This window comes from Podarcis vaucheri (genome assembly GCF_965113315.1).
Source record: "Podarcis vaucheri genome assembly, chromosome: 2".
Classification (NCBI taxonomy): Eukaryota; Metazoa; Chordata; class Lepidosauria; order Squamata; family Lacertidae; genus Podarcis; species Podarcis vaucheri.
The window spans coordinates 24,726,740-24,742,704 of NC_138760.1; the positions used below are offsets into that span (position 1 = coordinate 24,726,740).

The following is a 15,965-nucleotide window of genomic DNA, read 5'->3' on the forward strand; positions in this document are numbered from 1 at the left end:
ACAGTTATGCATTTATGGTAGGATTATTCATGCTTTTTATGTCTTTGGGTATCCTGCCTCTCCAAAATTACGAATGAGTGCACGCATGCTTCAGTAGTGATGTCCATCTAAAAACCTACGCTTTGGGGCTAACTGTGCCATTGATTGAGGCCCCAAATAAGACAAAAGAAAGCAATACAGTACAGGTCTTGTTGCTTTCCCCTCATTTTGTGCTTCACTGGTCCTGCTTGCTCAGCTCCTTGCAGCTGGGATGTCTTCACACCTTTGGGGGAAAGACCCGTGCTCTACTGCTGCAGTGGAGAGATGAAGGGTTTCAGCTTGGCTGAAAATTCTGACTCCCTAATTCTGCATATGTGATACGCTCTGCCTCTGCACAGGACCAGCCCCTCTCAGTTGCGCATATTCAACTGGGGTACAGTTGTCTTTTTATGCGTGTTAGCTAACTAAATTTATCTATCCCCTTTCCAAGTAGATCCTGGCCATCTTAAGATGAGATGAGGAGCCTTTTCTGTATCAAAGGCTGCATTTCTTGTGGGCGATTTTAACTACCCGCATGCATTTTAACAGCCCTGGGCCCCCTCCAGGGTGCCACCTGGTGTCTCACATGGCTGAAACATCTAACTTTCAAGCTATATAGTCTGGGTTAATCCCTGAGGTCCTTTGGAAGTTAGTTGGGGGGGGGGGGTTGGAAGAGAAAGAAGAGTTTGAGCTTCCCTGAATCCGCTTCCGTACTCTGCAACTATTGCCCTGTAATGTGTTGACTCGTGAAAGTGCTATGAATTTCGTGGACTGATGTAAAAGCCCATCACCCTCAGCAACTGCCCTGTATAGCGTTCTCTTGATCCTCAACCTTCGAGGATTCAATGCCAAACTGTCAGGAGCATCTCTTACAAAATGTTGCTTTAGAAACCTTTAAAAAAACCACTTCCCTAGACAGTTCAGCTGCTGCAATATCCTCTGCTTCTAATTTTGCACTGGTTGACCAGCTCACAATGAAAGCTGCAAGTGTGGTTTCTCCCTAATCGTGCTCCCAGTCTGGATTATTGTTCCCTTCTATATATGGTTGGTGCCTGGCTTAGAAACACCATGATCTACAATATTCATGCTTTTTTGGAGTACTGTCGAAAGTTTCCATAACACCCTTTGATCTGCGGAAGAGGAGCAAGCAGGCTGGGCAAACAGCTTTTTTCCTACTGACAATGACACTTTTATTTCTTCATAGTTCTTGCGAAGAAATGTGGTCTGTCTGATTGACAGCTGGTCCACAGGCTTGGTCCTGGAGAGTGGCGAGGCGTGAGGTTCGGGGAGTCTAGCGAGCCCGATGGGCTGGCTTGGGTAGGATGGTAGCCAAAACAATGTCCACCATGAAGGCAGGTAGATAAGAGACTGGCAGCCACACAAACTTGGCATCCCAGCCAGCGCTATAGCGGGTGCGAGGGTATTTGGCCTGAAGGGCATGCTCCATGCAGTTGGTCACTTTGCTGAGGTCTGGGTCGCAGATGATGTTCATGATGAACTTCTGGACTTTCAGGTCTGTTGAGAGGCAAGTATAATTGCAGTCATCAAAAACACAAAGAGGGACCATTTTACGAACTGCCTGCCTTCTTACCTTAGCTTGCGCAGTGCATCCATCCTAATTACTATCTACCCTCTTCCTCCTCCTCACCCCTGGTTCCCCTGGTCTTGGACCTAGTACTTCAGATCGAAATCAGAACTTTTATGCACATGCTTGGCATTTTTAAAAATTTGCATCTATGTTGGAAGTCACATCTGCACAATCCTTTTTTTGGAGTGTATGTAACCCTATGGCTCCAGAGTACTTTGATGGCTTTCGGAACATTGTTAAACTCAGAGGAACTAGTAACAGGCTCTGCGTGCATTACGAAACATGTATCTCGGATTGCACCACGTGTTGGTTTTGCCCAGGGGACACGACCTCTTCTTATCTGAACAGAGGCACAGTGTGGTGTAACGGTTAAAAGTGTTTGACTGTGACCTGGGAGACCAGAGTTCGAATCCACACTCCTCCAAGAAGCTCAGTGGGTGACCATTCACTGTCTCTTGGCCTAACCTACTTCATGGGGTTGTTGGGAGGATAACATGGAGATGGAAAAACCTTGAGTTCCTTAGTTGTGTGTGTGTGGGGGGGGTTATAAGAATGCAGTGAGGAAATTAAAAATGCAGTCACCTCTCTCCTGTGGCAGTTGATTTTCCCCTAATCCCATGCCTCTAAATAAGTGTACACCAAGGATTTGATCCTTTTATAAGCCCCATTATGAAACTGGCAGATGTCTTCATGCCTGAGCCGAGCTGCCCAGCTCCAGTCTTAGAAGGTGAAAGATTAGCTTGAGCTTAGAGTATGTGTCTTCCCTCCCACCTCAATATGAGAAGTTGTGCATGCCAAGACATTACCACCAAAGGAAGGATGGAGGAAGGGAACTCTGCAAGTGCCAGCAGTCCTAGCAAGTTGTAGTGTGGGTTTAGGGATCCAGCGCTAGCTCGTGTTGGGAGCCTCTACCAAGGAACTAAAGCACATACTGTACTTGAACCATGGAGAAACCATGGCAGGATTATGCTGCTTAGGAGCTGACAGATGAAAGATAAAAGTGATGGTTACAAAGAAGAAGCTGAAACAGGCTTGGAATTTGCTGCAAGTAATTGGGTGTATAGGGACATGGGTGGCGCTGTGGGTTAAACCGCAGAGCCTAGGACTTGCCGATCAGAAAGTCGGCGGTTCGAATCCCCTTGACGGGGTGAGCTCCCGTTGCTTGGTCCATGCTCCTTCCAACCTAGCAGTTGGAAAGCACGAAGCGCAGGTAGATAAATAGGCACCGCTCCGGCAGGAAGGTAAACGGTGTTTCCGTGCGCTGCTCTGGTTCACCAGAAGCAGTTTAGTCATGCCGGCCACATGACCCGGAAGCTGTACGCCGGCTCCCTCGGCCAGTAAAGCGAGATGAGCGCCGCAACCCCAGAGTCGGCCACGACGACCTAATGGTCAGGCGTCCCTTTACCTTTACTTTTAATGAGGTGTAGGGGAGAAATAGTATGGATAGGAAAATTGGCCTTCCATGTGTTGTTGGACTCCATCCTCCATTAGTCCTGGCCGGCATGGCTGATAGTCTGGGTCTATGGAAGGTGCAGTTCAGCAGCTTCAGGAGGGCCACAGGTTAGAATCATAGAATCTTAGAATTGGAAGGGACCCAAGGTCATCTAGTACAACCCTCTGCAATGCAAGAATCTCAGCTAAAGCATCCATGACAGATGGCCATCCAGCCTCTGCTTAAAAACCTCCAAGCATTCTCCCTCTTCCATGTGACAGCTCTTAAGGCATTTGAAGATGGCTATTATATCTCCCCTCTGTCTCCTCTTTTCCAGGCTAAGCATACCCAGCTCCTTCAAGCGTTCCTCATAAGGCTTAGTTTCCAGACCCTTGATCATTTTGGGTCTGGAAACTTAGGTTAGTCATTCTTGTGCCTAGGGCTTGAATTAAGTTCTTGCTGCTCTGTGCCTGTTCTGTTCTTTTGTACAGCTAACGGCCCTGTGTTTCAGAAACAAGATCTAACCTTGCTTTCCCTCCAGCAGTCAGTGGCTGCACTGGTACTCACAGTTTGGAAAGAAGTCTTCACCATAGCTCTGCCGAGTCTCTGGGCTCAATCGGTCCCAGAGTAGCCTTAAGGAGGCTTCTATTGATTCAAGGTTGGTCACAGCCGTCTTGAAGAAGCCCGGCTCCACAATAGAGACCTTTACCCCAAAATGGTACATATCCCTCCTAAAAAAGAGAAAAAAAGAGGAGTTTCATATTCCATACTCACCATTGCAAGGATTAGGAACACACTACATGAGCTTGCCATGAAGGGGTTGAATAATAGCGAGACTGGAGACGCCAGTATGTTGCAATTTCAGCTGAATTTGGGCAAACCGCTTGAAGCATCCTTTGTGTAGAGCTATTTCCATTGCTTTTTGTTTGATTTGCTCATTGCAAACAGCTGAAAGTCTGTCAATTCTGACAATAAACCTGATTTGCAATGGAGAGGGGTTGAATAAATTTGATTGCAACTGTAAAGGTAAACACAGCCTATATCAAGTGATCGTGAACATGTGTCTGTGTACATATGTTTTCCACCTTTTTTTACTGGCTGGGCTTCTACCTTTACTTTTTGCATAAAATAAGCTTAGAGCTAAAAGGGACGCGGGTGGCGCTGTGGGCTAAAGCCTCAGCGCCTAGGGCTTGCCGATCGAAAGGTCGGCGGTTCGAATCCCCGCGGCGGGGTGCGCTCCCGCTGCTCGGTCCCAGCGCCTGCCCACCTAGCAGTTCGAAAGCACCCCCGGGGGCAAGTAGATAAATAGGTACCGCTTACCAGCGGGAAGGTAAACGGCGTTCCGTGTGCGGCTCTGGCTCGCCAGAGCAGCGTTGTCACGCTGGCCACGTGACCCGGAAGTGTCTTCGGACAGCGCTGGCCCCCGGCCAATAGATGTGAGATGGGCGCACAAACCCCAGAGTCTGTCAAGACTGGCCCGTTCGGGCAGGGGTACCTTTACCTTTACCTTTAAGCTTAGAGCTCTTTATTTCTATTATGGGGGAAATGCAACTGCTGAACCTATTATTGTGCAGTGGCTAAAAGTACAGGATTGCTGCCAGCAAAAAAAAACTTGGCAACTCCAATGTTCGGCCAGCACAAAGAGGGAAGCTCAACACCCAAGCAGCTTCCTGTTGTGGGAAATCTGCCCCTCTGTGATGCCACACTTGACTTTTGTCATCAAAACAATTCCTTTTTCCTATATTACTTTACGTCGCAGCTTAAAATAATTCGGAGTGCTAGCGTGATTGCACTGCTAGAACCTGGATGAAAACCTGGGTAAAAGCCATTATCAGTGAACCTTCTCCTTCCTGGCAATTGTAGCAGCTGTGGTATGGGAACACAAGATGGAAAAGGCGATGAAGAAGTCTCTTGCACCCTTCCATATCTAAAGATCCGCTTTAAAAAAACAACTGATTTAATGTATACTGTATCCTGCCACCTGTTATGTGATTTCACTTGTGCTCTCCTGTTAGGTTCTGGTTTAGCCCAGGGTGGTGATGCAGAGAATTGATACGCTAATTAATTGGCAACCAGAACAGAAGATCGCTTCCACCTGTTTGGATGGGAGTGCCATGCTGAGACTCGCTGAACTGCAGGATGGGAAGAGACTGAATTGGCTTCCCCTAGGTTGAAGCTGCAGAGTGTGTAGAACGAGATCTGAAAAGGCAATAGCTTGAGATTGGGCTTTGTCTCACCATCTAGTTTCGAAGTGTGGAGGTCTGGAATTTATGCTGAGGACAGGCACCAAATGGACTGATGCATTTCCCAATTGCAGAAGTGTGAAACCCATGGGGTTCCATCCAACATTAGTCACTCTCACAGTAGACCTGTTGAAAACCACTAATTTAAGCCCATTAATTTCAAGCGGTCTACTCTGAGTAACACTTAGTTGGCTACAACCCATCCTTTCTAGATGTGGGACACTGACTGTGTTCAGATGTGATGCTAAATCCATGGCTCAGAATGAGCTACAACACATCAGAACTGGGCATTATCCTTCCAAAGGCAAATACTACTCCTTTCCCACCAGCAGGAGGAGCAGTTGATCTAAGGTGTTTCTCCCCTGCTGGCAAAATTCAGCTATAAAAGGAGCTTGAGGCTGAAGGAATTGTCAAAAGTTGTTGAGGTGGTTTTTTATTTTTTAAAAAAGGTTTTTGTTTTGACACTGCCGACATGGGTTGCCACACATCCAGATTTTCCTGGACCTTTTTCTTTCTTTGCCTATTTCCACCTGAACACTGCTTCCAACTGCAGTAAAAAGGTAAAGGTAAAGGGCCCCTGGACGGTTAAGTCCAGTCAAAGGCAACTATGGGGTTGTGGCGCTCATCTCGCTTTCAGTCCAAGGGAGCCGGCGTTTGTCCACAGACAGCTCTCCAGGTCATATGGCCAGCATGACTAAACCGCTTCTGGCACAACAGAACATTGTGACAGAAGCCAGAGCGCATGGAAACGCCGTTTACCTTCCTGCCGCATTGGTACCTATTAACCTACTTGCACTGGTGTGCTTTCGATCTGCTAGGTTGGCAGGAGCTGGAACAGAGCAACGGGAGCTCACCCCGTCAAGGGGATCGAACCTCCAACCTTATGATCGGCAAGTCAACTGCAGTATTCCGGCTATGTCTGCAAACTTCTAGGTGTATAGGGTGCCACAGAATTGAGCAGAACAGAAGGCAAGTGGTGCGGGTGCCAATATTTTGGCCAGGCACAGGGCACTGCTGAAATCTGAAAGACCAAAGTCTACCCCCATATTAAAGAAGAGGGGGCTGGGCTAGCCCAGGACATGTTGTTGCTTGAGGCAACAATCCCTATGGCCACTCCTTCTGCTCAGATCCAGGCCCACTCTCCTCTGCCATTTCCTCCCCTGCCATACCTGTGCTGCTGCACCCCCAAACCCCCCACCCCCCGCCACTGTGCTGTGGTGGCGGGAGGCATGGAGAAGGTTGCAAGCAGCAGTACAGATTAGCTGCATGCTCCCTGGACCCGGCTCTGCCACCTGAAGCGACTGCCTTACTTTGCCTCATGAGTGGGCCGGCCCTGTGAGAGGATGTCTACTGGAATAAAGTAGGCTTACCGTGGAGGGCAATGTAGAATCGGTGCCACACAGTTGTTAGGGTGTCAGGAAAGGGGACCTGGGAAGCCAGGGTTCAAATTCCCCTCCCTCAGCCCTGAAGGTCATTGGGTAACCTCGGTCTCTCAGCCTAACCAACCTCGCAGTGTTGTGGCAAGGATAAAATGGGAACATGGGAGAATCATTTACATGAGCTTGAGCTCCTTGGAGGAAAAGTGGTATATAAATATAAAAGAGAGAATGTGAGGAAATGAGGAAAGCAGGAGGAAAAGGGATGGAAGAGAATACAAGGAAGCAAAGGGCTATGAGAATCAGATGTGGGAAACCTGACCGCAACTATGGGGTGAGCACAAGCAAAGCCCTACCTGTTCTCCTACCTGAGGCTGTCGGAGAAGGCCTCAACAGTGTATTTGGAAACACAGTAGCCACCGCCATTGGCTGAGAGGCGACCCAAGACGCTGGAGGTGTTGACCACTCGGCCACGTGCCCGTTTGAGCAAAGGTAGGAAGGCCAGAGATACCTCGATGACCCCAAAGGTGTTGACAGACATGACCTTGCGGTAATCCTCCACGCTCATCCATTCTGTGGGGCCAATGGGGTTGGCCACACCTGCGTTGTTCACCAGGCCAAAGAGCCCTGGAGAGGGAGAATTATTGGGGCGGAGGAAAAGAGACAGATCACACCTTGGCTTTATAGCATCATGTGTTTTTCGCTGTGGGGAAAAAAAGATGCTACGCGAAGTTGCCTTATAATGAGTCAGACTGTTGTCTCAAATGACCTAGTGCGGTGTACCGTGCTTGCCAGCGTCTCTCCCAAAATTTCAGGTGGAAACTCAGCCTTACTACCCCTTTTTAATGGGTGATATCAAAGATTAAGCCTGAGATGTTTTGTATGCAAAGGTTTATTATGGGGGATAAAATGCTGAGTTGTTACCAACATCTTGTAGCCGAAGCTTAGAGATCTGGGTTTAAGAGTATAGTCATACCTTGGATCTCGAATGCCTTGGCTCCCGAACAAATCGGCTCCCGAATGATCGAAACCTGGAAGTGACTCTTCTGGTTTCCGAACAATTTTTGGAAGCCAAATGTCCGATGAGGCTTTCGCGGCTCAGAAGCCGCGATTTGGTTTTCGAATGTTTTGGAAGTCGAACAGATTTTTGGTACGGATTCCATTTGACTTCCAAGGTATGACAGTATACATTATTCTATCTCACTTCCCTACCTGTAAAATGGGTATAATTGTGACCTATGTTGGGATCGCAATATAATGAGTACACCACACTGCAAATTAAAGCTAGTAATAAGCTGCAACTCGAGCATTAATGAGCACATGTCGTGCATGCAGAACAACCTAGTTTCAGTCTCTAGGAGACTGGGGAAATGCTCCTGTCTGAAACAATGAAAAGCCACTGCCAGCCACTGTTGACAGTATTGGGCTATCTGGATCAATGGTCAGGCATAAGGCAGCGGCTTAAGTTCAGCAACAGCAGCAAAGCAGCATTTATACTAGCAGTTGTGCTGCTGTCTTAATCCTTAAGCACACTGGTAGCCAGCCAGTTAAGCTGCCCTGTGTTTTTGAGTAATGCAGTCTCAAAACCCTGCTCTTTTCAAGAGCTTTTCTTGTTCCGGCTAGTACTGCATTGCCTGAAAGCTGCAGTTTTAGAAAGTTGACTTCAGTGTCCAGAACTTTGACTTTTCTCCTCCATGTTTTCTGTAGAAGCACAACACACACTCAGACCTGACTCACCCCACTGCCCCCCACCCTCCAGATCTCTACCGGGGCGAGAGACTCACCTTTCTCTCCCACTTCGCCTTTCACCCACTGCACGGCTTTAGAGATGCTCTCGGAGTTGGTGACGTCCAGCAGGATGGTGCGCAGGCTTGGCGAGCTGGACCTCTGCAGGTTATCAGCCCCCTTCTGGGTTAGGCAACCTGCCAGCACCTGGAAGCCCTTCTTGTCCAGGCGCTTGGCCAGCATGTTCCCGAAACCCGTGTCGCAGCCTGTGATGAAGACATATTTGTCCTTGTAGGAGCTCAACGTCTGCCGGTCGCGCAAGAACCACACCACAACCCAGAGGATACTGAAGAGCAGCGCATAGCAACACAACATAGTGGAGTCTCGACGAAGACCTGCAGGGTAAGGGGAAATGGGCAAGGTGGGCTGAGCACAAGTAAGTGCTGAATTCTGCTTTTTGTTTTCAGGTCGACAAGGAAGATCCATCTATCCTAATCACATAGGCCAGGCTCTAGTGGGAAACCTAGTGTGTTCCTGGACTACATCTCCTATTACCCTACACCAGGGTTTCCAGTTGTGTGTGGTTTTTTTTGGACTACAGATCCCATCATCCCTGACCACTGGATGATGGGAGTTGTAGTCCAACAGCTGGAGGCCCATGTTTGGGAAACCCTGTCCTAGATCATTGGCTGTACTGGAGGGCAGGAGATTCCCAATCCCTGAGAATCAGTAGGCTTCTGAATCTAGAACGAAGCTGTCTGTTGATATTGTTCTACTCTGCTGTTACCTAATCAGTCATGTTAATCACTCTTGGGAGATTCTCAACCCTGGCCTTTGGCAGCTAAGCTATTTTGTTTTGTGAGGTCCACCTCTTTGGCTGAATTTATATCATTTTGTAATGGTTTAACTTGTTTTTAAAAATGTCACTGTTTTTATACAGGTATATACAGTAATGTTGTTACATAACCCATTCTTGGACCTTATGGTGAAGGGCCAGTAAGAAATACATAAAATAGATTGTCCTTTATATATTTTGAGGTAATAGGAAGAGATGATGAGGAAACAAACAAATGCTTTAATTAATCCTCAACATATTTTAACCCATTTTAGGCTCTTCCAAAGAGGTAATCGTAAACGAACCAGCACACTAAGGGCCAAACTAAACGTAATGCTACATTTTTCACCCTCATGTGGCTAGTATTTTATTTTTTAAAAACAGCAACAAATAACTGGTACTGAGGCATCCTTGGTGGCTTGGGAACATAATGTGGGAGGAAGGGAGATCGAATAACACTTCCTCCTAAATGGAGGTGAGGGAACGTGACCTAACCAGGTCTAGGAATACAACTCTGCGATCTTCACCCCTCCATGCATTAACTAGCTTTAAGCTTGTTATTTATATTTGACCAGTGGCGTAGCGTGGGGGGTGCAGGGGGGCCCGGCCGCACCGGGTGCAACATCTGGGGGGCGCGCTCGCACTCACAGCTCTCTGACCCTACCTGGATCATACACTCACTCTCACTGCAGTGCTGGCTGTGCGAATCCAATCAGAGCTGCTGGGTCGCCGCCCACTGTGGAGGGGGTGGGTGCCAGGCGTGCGGTGCAGAGAGAGAGCGAGGGACTATCTGGGGGAGGGACAGTGCAGCGGCCGCCCAGCGCAGCGCTGAGCGCGGGAGAGAACCACACCAGACCAGACCAGGCAGCAGCAAGAAGAAGCTGGCAGCGGCGGAAGGTTAGGGGTTAGGGGGCGCAAATTACTTGCCTTGCCCCGGGTGCTGACAACCCACGCTACGCCGCTGTATTTGACAGCAGTTTCCCACGTGGTTTAGCTCTGAACTGGTCTGGAGGGTCGAGGGAAGACCATTCTGTGTGGCAAGCAGAAATGCTTATGCTGATGGATTGATTGTATTCGTGTGACATTCAGTTGCACTCTTTGTGCATGTAGTCTTAGGTTTCCTGTGGACATGATAAGTTATAGCATCTGGACGAACTCTGCTCAACACAGAGATGGAGAAGCTACAAGTCCCAGGGGGGCCAGGGATTGGGAATCTTCCGGATCAAAGCCTGCGACTGGCAGTGCTCTCATGAGGAGTCAGCCATGTCCTTGTCTATATATGACCACTTGACTCTCTGAGGTAGATGCAAGCAAACTCTCTCCAGAGCTATTGCATCTAGCGGGAGAATTTGGCAGTGCAGTCCAAGAGCAGGACGCAGGTTATCAGCCCTGGTTGTTCCCACAGCTCTAAGCTGGGGCTCATACACACATTTTATGCCACACATTCCTCTACATCCTTCCTGCTCTAGCGATTGCCATGGCGACCTGCCCTAAACTAGGCCACAAGCCTGGGTGTGACTGAGATTAGATGGGATAACAACAACAGCAGCAGTAGATTTCCAACTTCGTGTCTTAGTTCTTTGGACAAACATAGGCATAACGTAGGGTTGTACTCTTTTTATACAGATATATTTGAGGCACAGAGCAAAAACCTCTTAAGTTTTAAAACGGGCCAATTAATACAGACTCGTCGCAATAGAATATTAATATACTTTAAGCCAGGGGCCTATACAGTTGTTGCTAGACTACAAGTCCAGTCATCCCTGGCTGGAGCTGATGGGAGTGGAAGTCCAATAATATCCCTGCTTAGGTGATATTAACATGACGTAGCGAATAGAGCAGGCATAGGCAAACTTGGCCCTCCAGATGTTTTGGGACTACAACTCCCATAATCCCTAGCTAACAGGACCAGTGGTCAGGGATGATGGGAATTGTAGTCTCAAAACATCTGGAGGGCCGAGTTTGCCTATGCCTGGATTAGAGTCACCAGCTAGGACTGGGGTGTCCCAGGGGCAAATCCCTTTTCAGCCGTGAAATTCACTGGGTGCCTTTGGGCTAGTAACACTCCCCAGTCCTTATCTACCTCACAGGGGTGTTGTGAGGAGTTTGTGTGTGTTTCCATGTCAGCCAAGCTCACCACCAGGCGCTCTGAAGTTGTTTCAAAAACCCAAATGTGTGAGGCTGGCTGGACCCACCTTTGTGGTAGACCCCTAATGGGTATGAAATTAATTCCTCTGTGGATTTCACCAACTGCCACACCATCACCAGCAACTGATTTACAATACTAAAATAAAAATCACCCAAACTATTCTTTCCAGCAATTACTAAACCACAGAATGTGTGTGCACATTTGGCCTCATGCTTTACATGTCATGTGGTAAAAGCAACAACAGAAGCACAGGACCCTGCCATTCTTTGCATGCATACTTGTGGGTAAAGAGGGAGTTCTAAGCTGTGCTGGGAAACTTGTCAGCAAAGAGAGCTTGTTGCTGTTGTGTAGTCGTGTCCGACTCATGCTGGTAGCTTCGAGAACACTGTCCAACCATCTCGTCCTCTGTCGTCCCCTTCTCCTTGTGCCCTCAATCTTTCCCAGCATCAGGGTCTTTTCCAGGAAGTCTTCTCTTCTCATGAGGTGGCCAAAGTATTGGAGCCTCAGCTTCAGGATCTGTCCTTCCAGTGAGCACTCAGGGCTGATTTCCTTAAGAATGGAGAGGTTTGATCTTCTTGCAGTCCATGGGACTCTCAAGAGTCTCCTCCAACACCATAATTCAAAAGCATCAGCGATCAGCCTTCTTTATGGTCCAGCTCTCACTTCCATACATCACTACTGGGAAAACCATAGCTTTAACTATACGGACCTTTGTTGGCAAGGTGATGTCTCTGCTTTTTAAGTTGCTGAAAGAAAGCTACTCTGGACTAATTCATGAAGAGTGCAAGGCTGTGAGTTTGCAAAAGTAGCTTGTCATTTGCTCCCCCCAACCCCCAGGCAGTGGATGGGGAAGCAAAGCAAGGCATCCTAGCTGTCAGACTTCGTTTGGGATCGTGAAACAAAATCAACAGCCACAAATGCAAGTGTGCCGTATCCTTTGGGAAATCTCTGTCAGCAGGCACTATGTTCGGCCTCGAATCCAAATCTGAACTAATCCAGCAACAAGCACGGTACCTATTTGACATCTGCTACCTGACATGGATAAGACAGCGGTACCTTATTAATTCCAGCTCAATTCTTGGGGAATTCAATGCCTGACTTTCTCTCACACGGAAGCTCAGTCCATACATTTGAGACTCCAGTGGCTGGGTACTAGAGGATTTCCCCCTTGCTCCAGAATGCAAGGATCAGGGGAGCTTTCATAACCCAGTTTTGTAAGTGGCCTGGTCCCGTTCAGGGTCAAGGACCGTGAGGCCCGCATTACATACCATATGATGCAGCTCTATATTTTCATCTAGCACATAAAGGTCAGGGGAGGACTCGTGTGCTCAAAAACAATTCATAAGCATCTCTCTGCTATTCATTCAGACAGGCCAAATAAGGGATGGTGAGTTAAGATTTCTTCCCTTTGTCCTAGCAGTTGTGGCAAATGATAGTCTTTATTTTAAATGTAATTTAAATATAAGCACATTCACTCCTGCAGTACTTCTAGCGCAGAGATCACACTTAAACACCGATCAGTCTGAGGTGTTAAGTCTTATGTATGATTTACCTTGCAGGCTTATTAGCTTTGACTGGACTTAACCAGGGGTCCTTTACCTTATACCTTTACTTCACCTGGTACAGAGCAGAGGTCACACTCTTTTTGCAAAGCAGAGGGTCAAAGGTGATTATGTCTAGATATGCAGAACTGGCTAGGCTACTGTTCTTTAGTAGGTACTACAGTATAACTAAATTTTAGGGCAGGGATAGAAAACCCTCTAGCCCTTTGGGTATTGTTAGGACATGAAAGGTGATCACAAATGCTCTCTCACACCTGTGGGCTGTACATATCACTCTATTGCCACAGAGTTGTGCCACCACATTCTACTGCATGTGTAGACCAGGCCAAATATTTACAAAAAAACATTCCCACCCCCTCTCAAGAGACCCTCTGCAGTCACTTTATGGTGCCCCATCTACACCCACCCAGGTCTTCTGCATAAACCTTGGGTTGTGATCCGACACCATTTCAAAGAGAAAGGATGCGGAACTTGGATGCCAGTGGCTCTTCATTCCAAGGCAAGTGTGAAGACATCCCCAGGGGAGGAAGAAAGTTGTACGAATCGGGCTCAGGGTGAAAGATCTCGGGTCCAGTTAAAGGCAGAGAGGCTTTGTACATGTTACTGGCTTAAAATGCAGCTAGGCTGATCTTTCTCCCCCTCAATTTGGATCAAAGCTAGTTTGGCGGTAGATGCATCAAACCACAATTATTTCAGAACAAACAGCAGCATAGATGTGGAATGGAGCTAATGCCGTGTGTATACCACTTTTCAAACCCAGTGGTGAGAGCCCACCAGATGCAGAGGAGATGGGCACCTGTGCATTGGCACAGCCACAGTGGCTGAAGCCAACACAGAACTCAAGATTTCAAAGAGCAAGCTTTTAAGACATTCCGGAACTGGGTCTTCTCTTCCAGAGTTGGAGCTTAGGAGCCTGAATTCCTAACTCCACTCCCGTCTTGCATGTGTGACTTCAGCTCCCTCAAGAAGAGAACAGCTGCTACTTGCGCTGAAGCAGACAGTAAGTTTATTCAGGTGTCAAGATCACACTCGGATTTCAGCTCTTCCCATTAGACACCCCCCCCCAGCTTCCTCAGCTGCAAGATGGACTGATTAGTGACACATCTTGCCATCCACAGGGTTGCAGCTATGCAGAGGAAGATGGTTCAGGTTGGTTCCGTTAAGTTCCTGGGACTTAGGTGGAGTGCAATACCACCCCACCCACCCATTGTCCTCCTTACCTTCTCACCAGATGCAGCTGTTGATAAGCTTGGCAGACTCCAGCGGCAGAAGCAGCAGCTAGTCTCTGCTGGGTCTAGGACTATTTACCCTGCTTGGCTTCTGCTGTACAGAGCGGACAAAAGTTCTGCTCCTAGCCAAAGTCCAGGAGGGCAAGAAGCCAGAGCATTCGCCAATCAGCTTCCCGGTGGACGCTAAGGGGCAGGGACACAGCCTCAGCACTAACCCTTGATGCAGCTGCAAAGCAATCTGCCCGGTTAACCTCCACTCAGCTGAATTCCAGTTAAATCTCTCAGGAGATGTGTACTGGGGAATCGGAGAAATCTTAGACTTAAAGGGCTGGGCTATGATGAAGAAGCTGATACAAGGATATAAGAGTTGCATTTCCTTGAAACCCGTCCTCACGGACCATGCTCGGGGTGGAACAAGACTATTTGTTAAAAACAATTTCATTTATGTGATAACCACCCTTCTTCTTAAAAGCTGCCCGAGGCAATGCACAACATAAAACATACAATAAAACTCTTGAGAAGGGAAAACAACCGGAGGGTGTGGGAAGAGGAGAGCTGGTACTGAAAAATCCTTCCATAGTTTAATCACATCAGGGTAAATCAGATGCACATCTGAAGTTTATTTAAAATATTTTGTATCCCACCTTTCCTTAGGGAAGTTCAAGTGTCCACCACGCTGCACCCATTGCGGACAGCATCTCAAGATCTGCTGCATCTGTGGCACACTCAGTGGTAAGTCATAGTCGCCTTGTTTATGGGACTGAGATAAGTTCGCATGCCCCCACTTGTTGTCTTTTGGACTTCAGTTTTTAAGAAAACATAGGGTGGTAATCAATACAATTGTTACTCAAGAGTAGAACTGCTGAAGTCAGCAGCCGTGTCCAACTTAGGTTCATTAATTTCAATGGGTCCTGGCTGAATATAGCCTGTTATGTTCTGTGTGGCCTTTGGACTGGAGATGGCTAGGTAGTCTCTGTCCACTGCCATTTTGTGAACGAGCTATGAGTTGCATTTTATGGTACTGTTTGGCAGGAGGGCTGTCTACCTGGGAAATTTATAAAATATTAGTAGAAATGGAGGATCAAGAAGACAAATTAAAAGAGGTGTGGGAAAAGGAGACAACAGGGCAGATAGATAGTCAAAGCTGGGGGGAAATATGGGAGAATCTTACACTGAAAATGTTGTCTATAAGAATAAAAGGAAATTATTATAAATTAATTTGGAGATGGGATTTAACACCAGTCAGATTAAATCAAATAAACAAGGAATATCGGTGTTATGTTGGAGGGGATGCCAGGAAAAAGGGAATTATGTTCACATATGATGGGGGTGTAAATATGGCAGGAGGGCTGACTAAAAACAAAAAAACACCACCAGCGTCCAAGCGTGCAGCATGGAAAGCAGTGTAGCGATGAGCGTTAAACATCTCCTGCTCCACCAAAGTGAGGCTCACATGAAGGCTGCTTCCATGTGTGGACATCCTTCAGCTGGGAATCCTAAGCAACTTGGAAGAAATGTCGGATACTGCCACTTCTCTGCTTTAAAGTGGGACAGAGCCTCCTAAGTCCAAGGGGGAACAACCTGCCATTGAAAATATCCGAGCGTGCAGGATAAAGGAGTGTGTTGGAAGCCAGGATCCCATGCCTAAGCTCTGCCCCAAGTCTTGTGATCAGTGGACTTGCTTGGAAGGAACGTAATGAAAAGGCATTGTTGATTCAAGAGCTCCCATCACTACAGTTATTAAATCTACTTTTAAGAGGTCAGTGGGATTGAAGAGACTGAATAGTAAGGCATCTCACAGAAAAAGT

The 15,965-nt window shown here is 47.5% G+C and overlaps 2 protein-coding genes across 6 annotated transcripts in view; one reads left to right on the top strand and one right to left on the bottom strand.

The window, feature by feature from the left end:
* Positions 1–1,183: 1,183 nt before the first annotated feature.
* On the bottom strand, positions 1,184–14,783 carry RDH5 (retinol dehydrogenase 5). Of its 2 annotated transcripts, none has more exons than XM_082212802.1 (5): positions 14,157–14,783; positions 8,442–8,777; positions 7,026–7,284; positions 3,606–3,769; positions 1,184–1,533 (listed from the first exon to the last, which is right to left on the bottom strand). In XM_082212802.1, the coding sequence occupies exons 2-5, from the start codon at positions 8,755–8,757 to the stop codon at positions 1,310–1,312; spliced, it is 963 nt and encodes a 320-aa protein (XP_082068928.1). In that variant the 5' UTR covers positions 8,758–8,777; positions 14,157–14,783; the 3' UTR covers positions 1,184–1,309. The 2 variants fall into 2 exon arrangements, with proteins under 2 accessions (XP_082068928.1, XP_082068927.1); XM_082212801.1 differs by having other exon boundaries at positions 14,149–14,780.
* ITGA7 (integrin subunit alpha 7) overlaps positions 14,042–15,965 on the top strand; it is a 96,909-nt gene continuing 94,985 nt past the window's right edge. For all 4 annotated transcript variants that reach the window (XM_082212395.1, XM_082212396.1, XM_082212397.1 and 1 more), the window contains exons 1-2: positions 14,042–14,077; positions 14,812–14,889. In XM_082212395.1, coding sequence (XP_082068521.1) covers positions 14,057–14,077; positions 14,812–14,889 — 99 coding nt within the window. In that variant the 5' untranslated portion in view covers positions 14,042–14,056. The remainder of the gene's footprint in view (positions 14,078–14,811; positions 14,890–15,965) is intronic.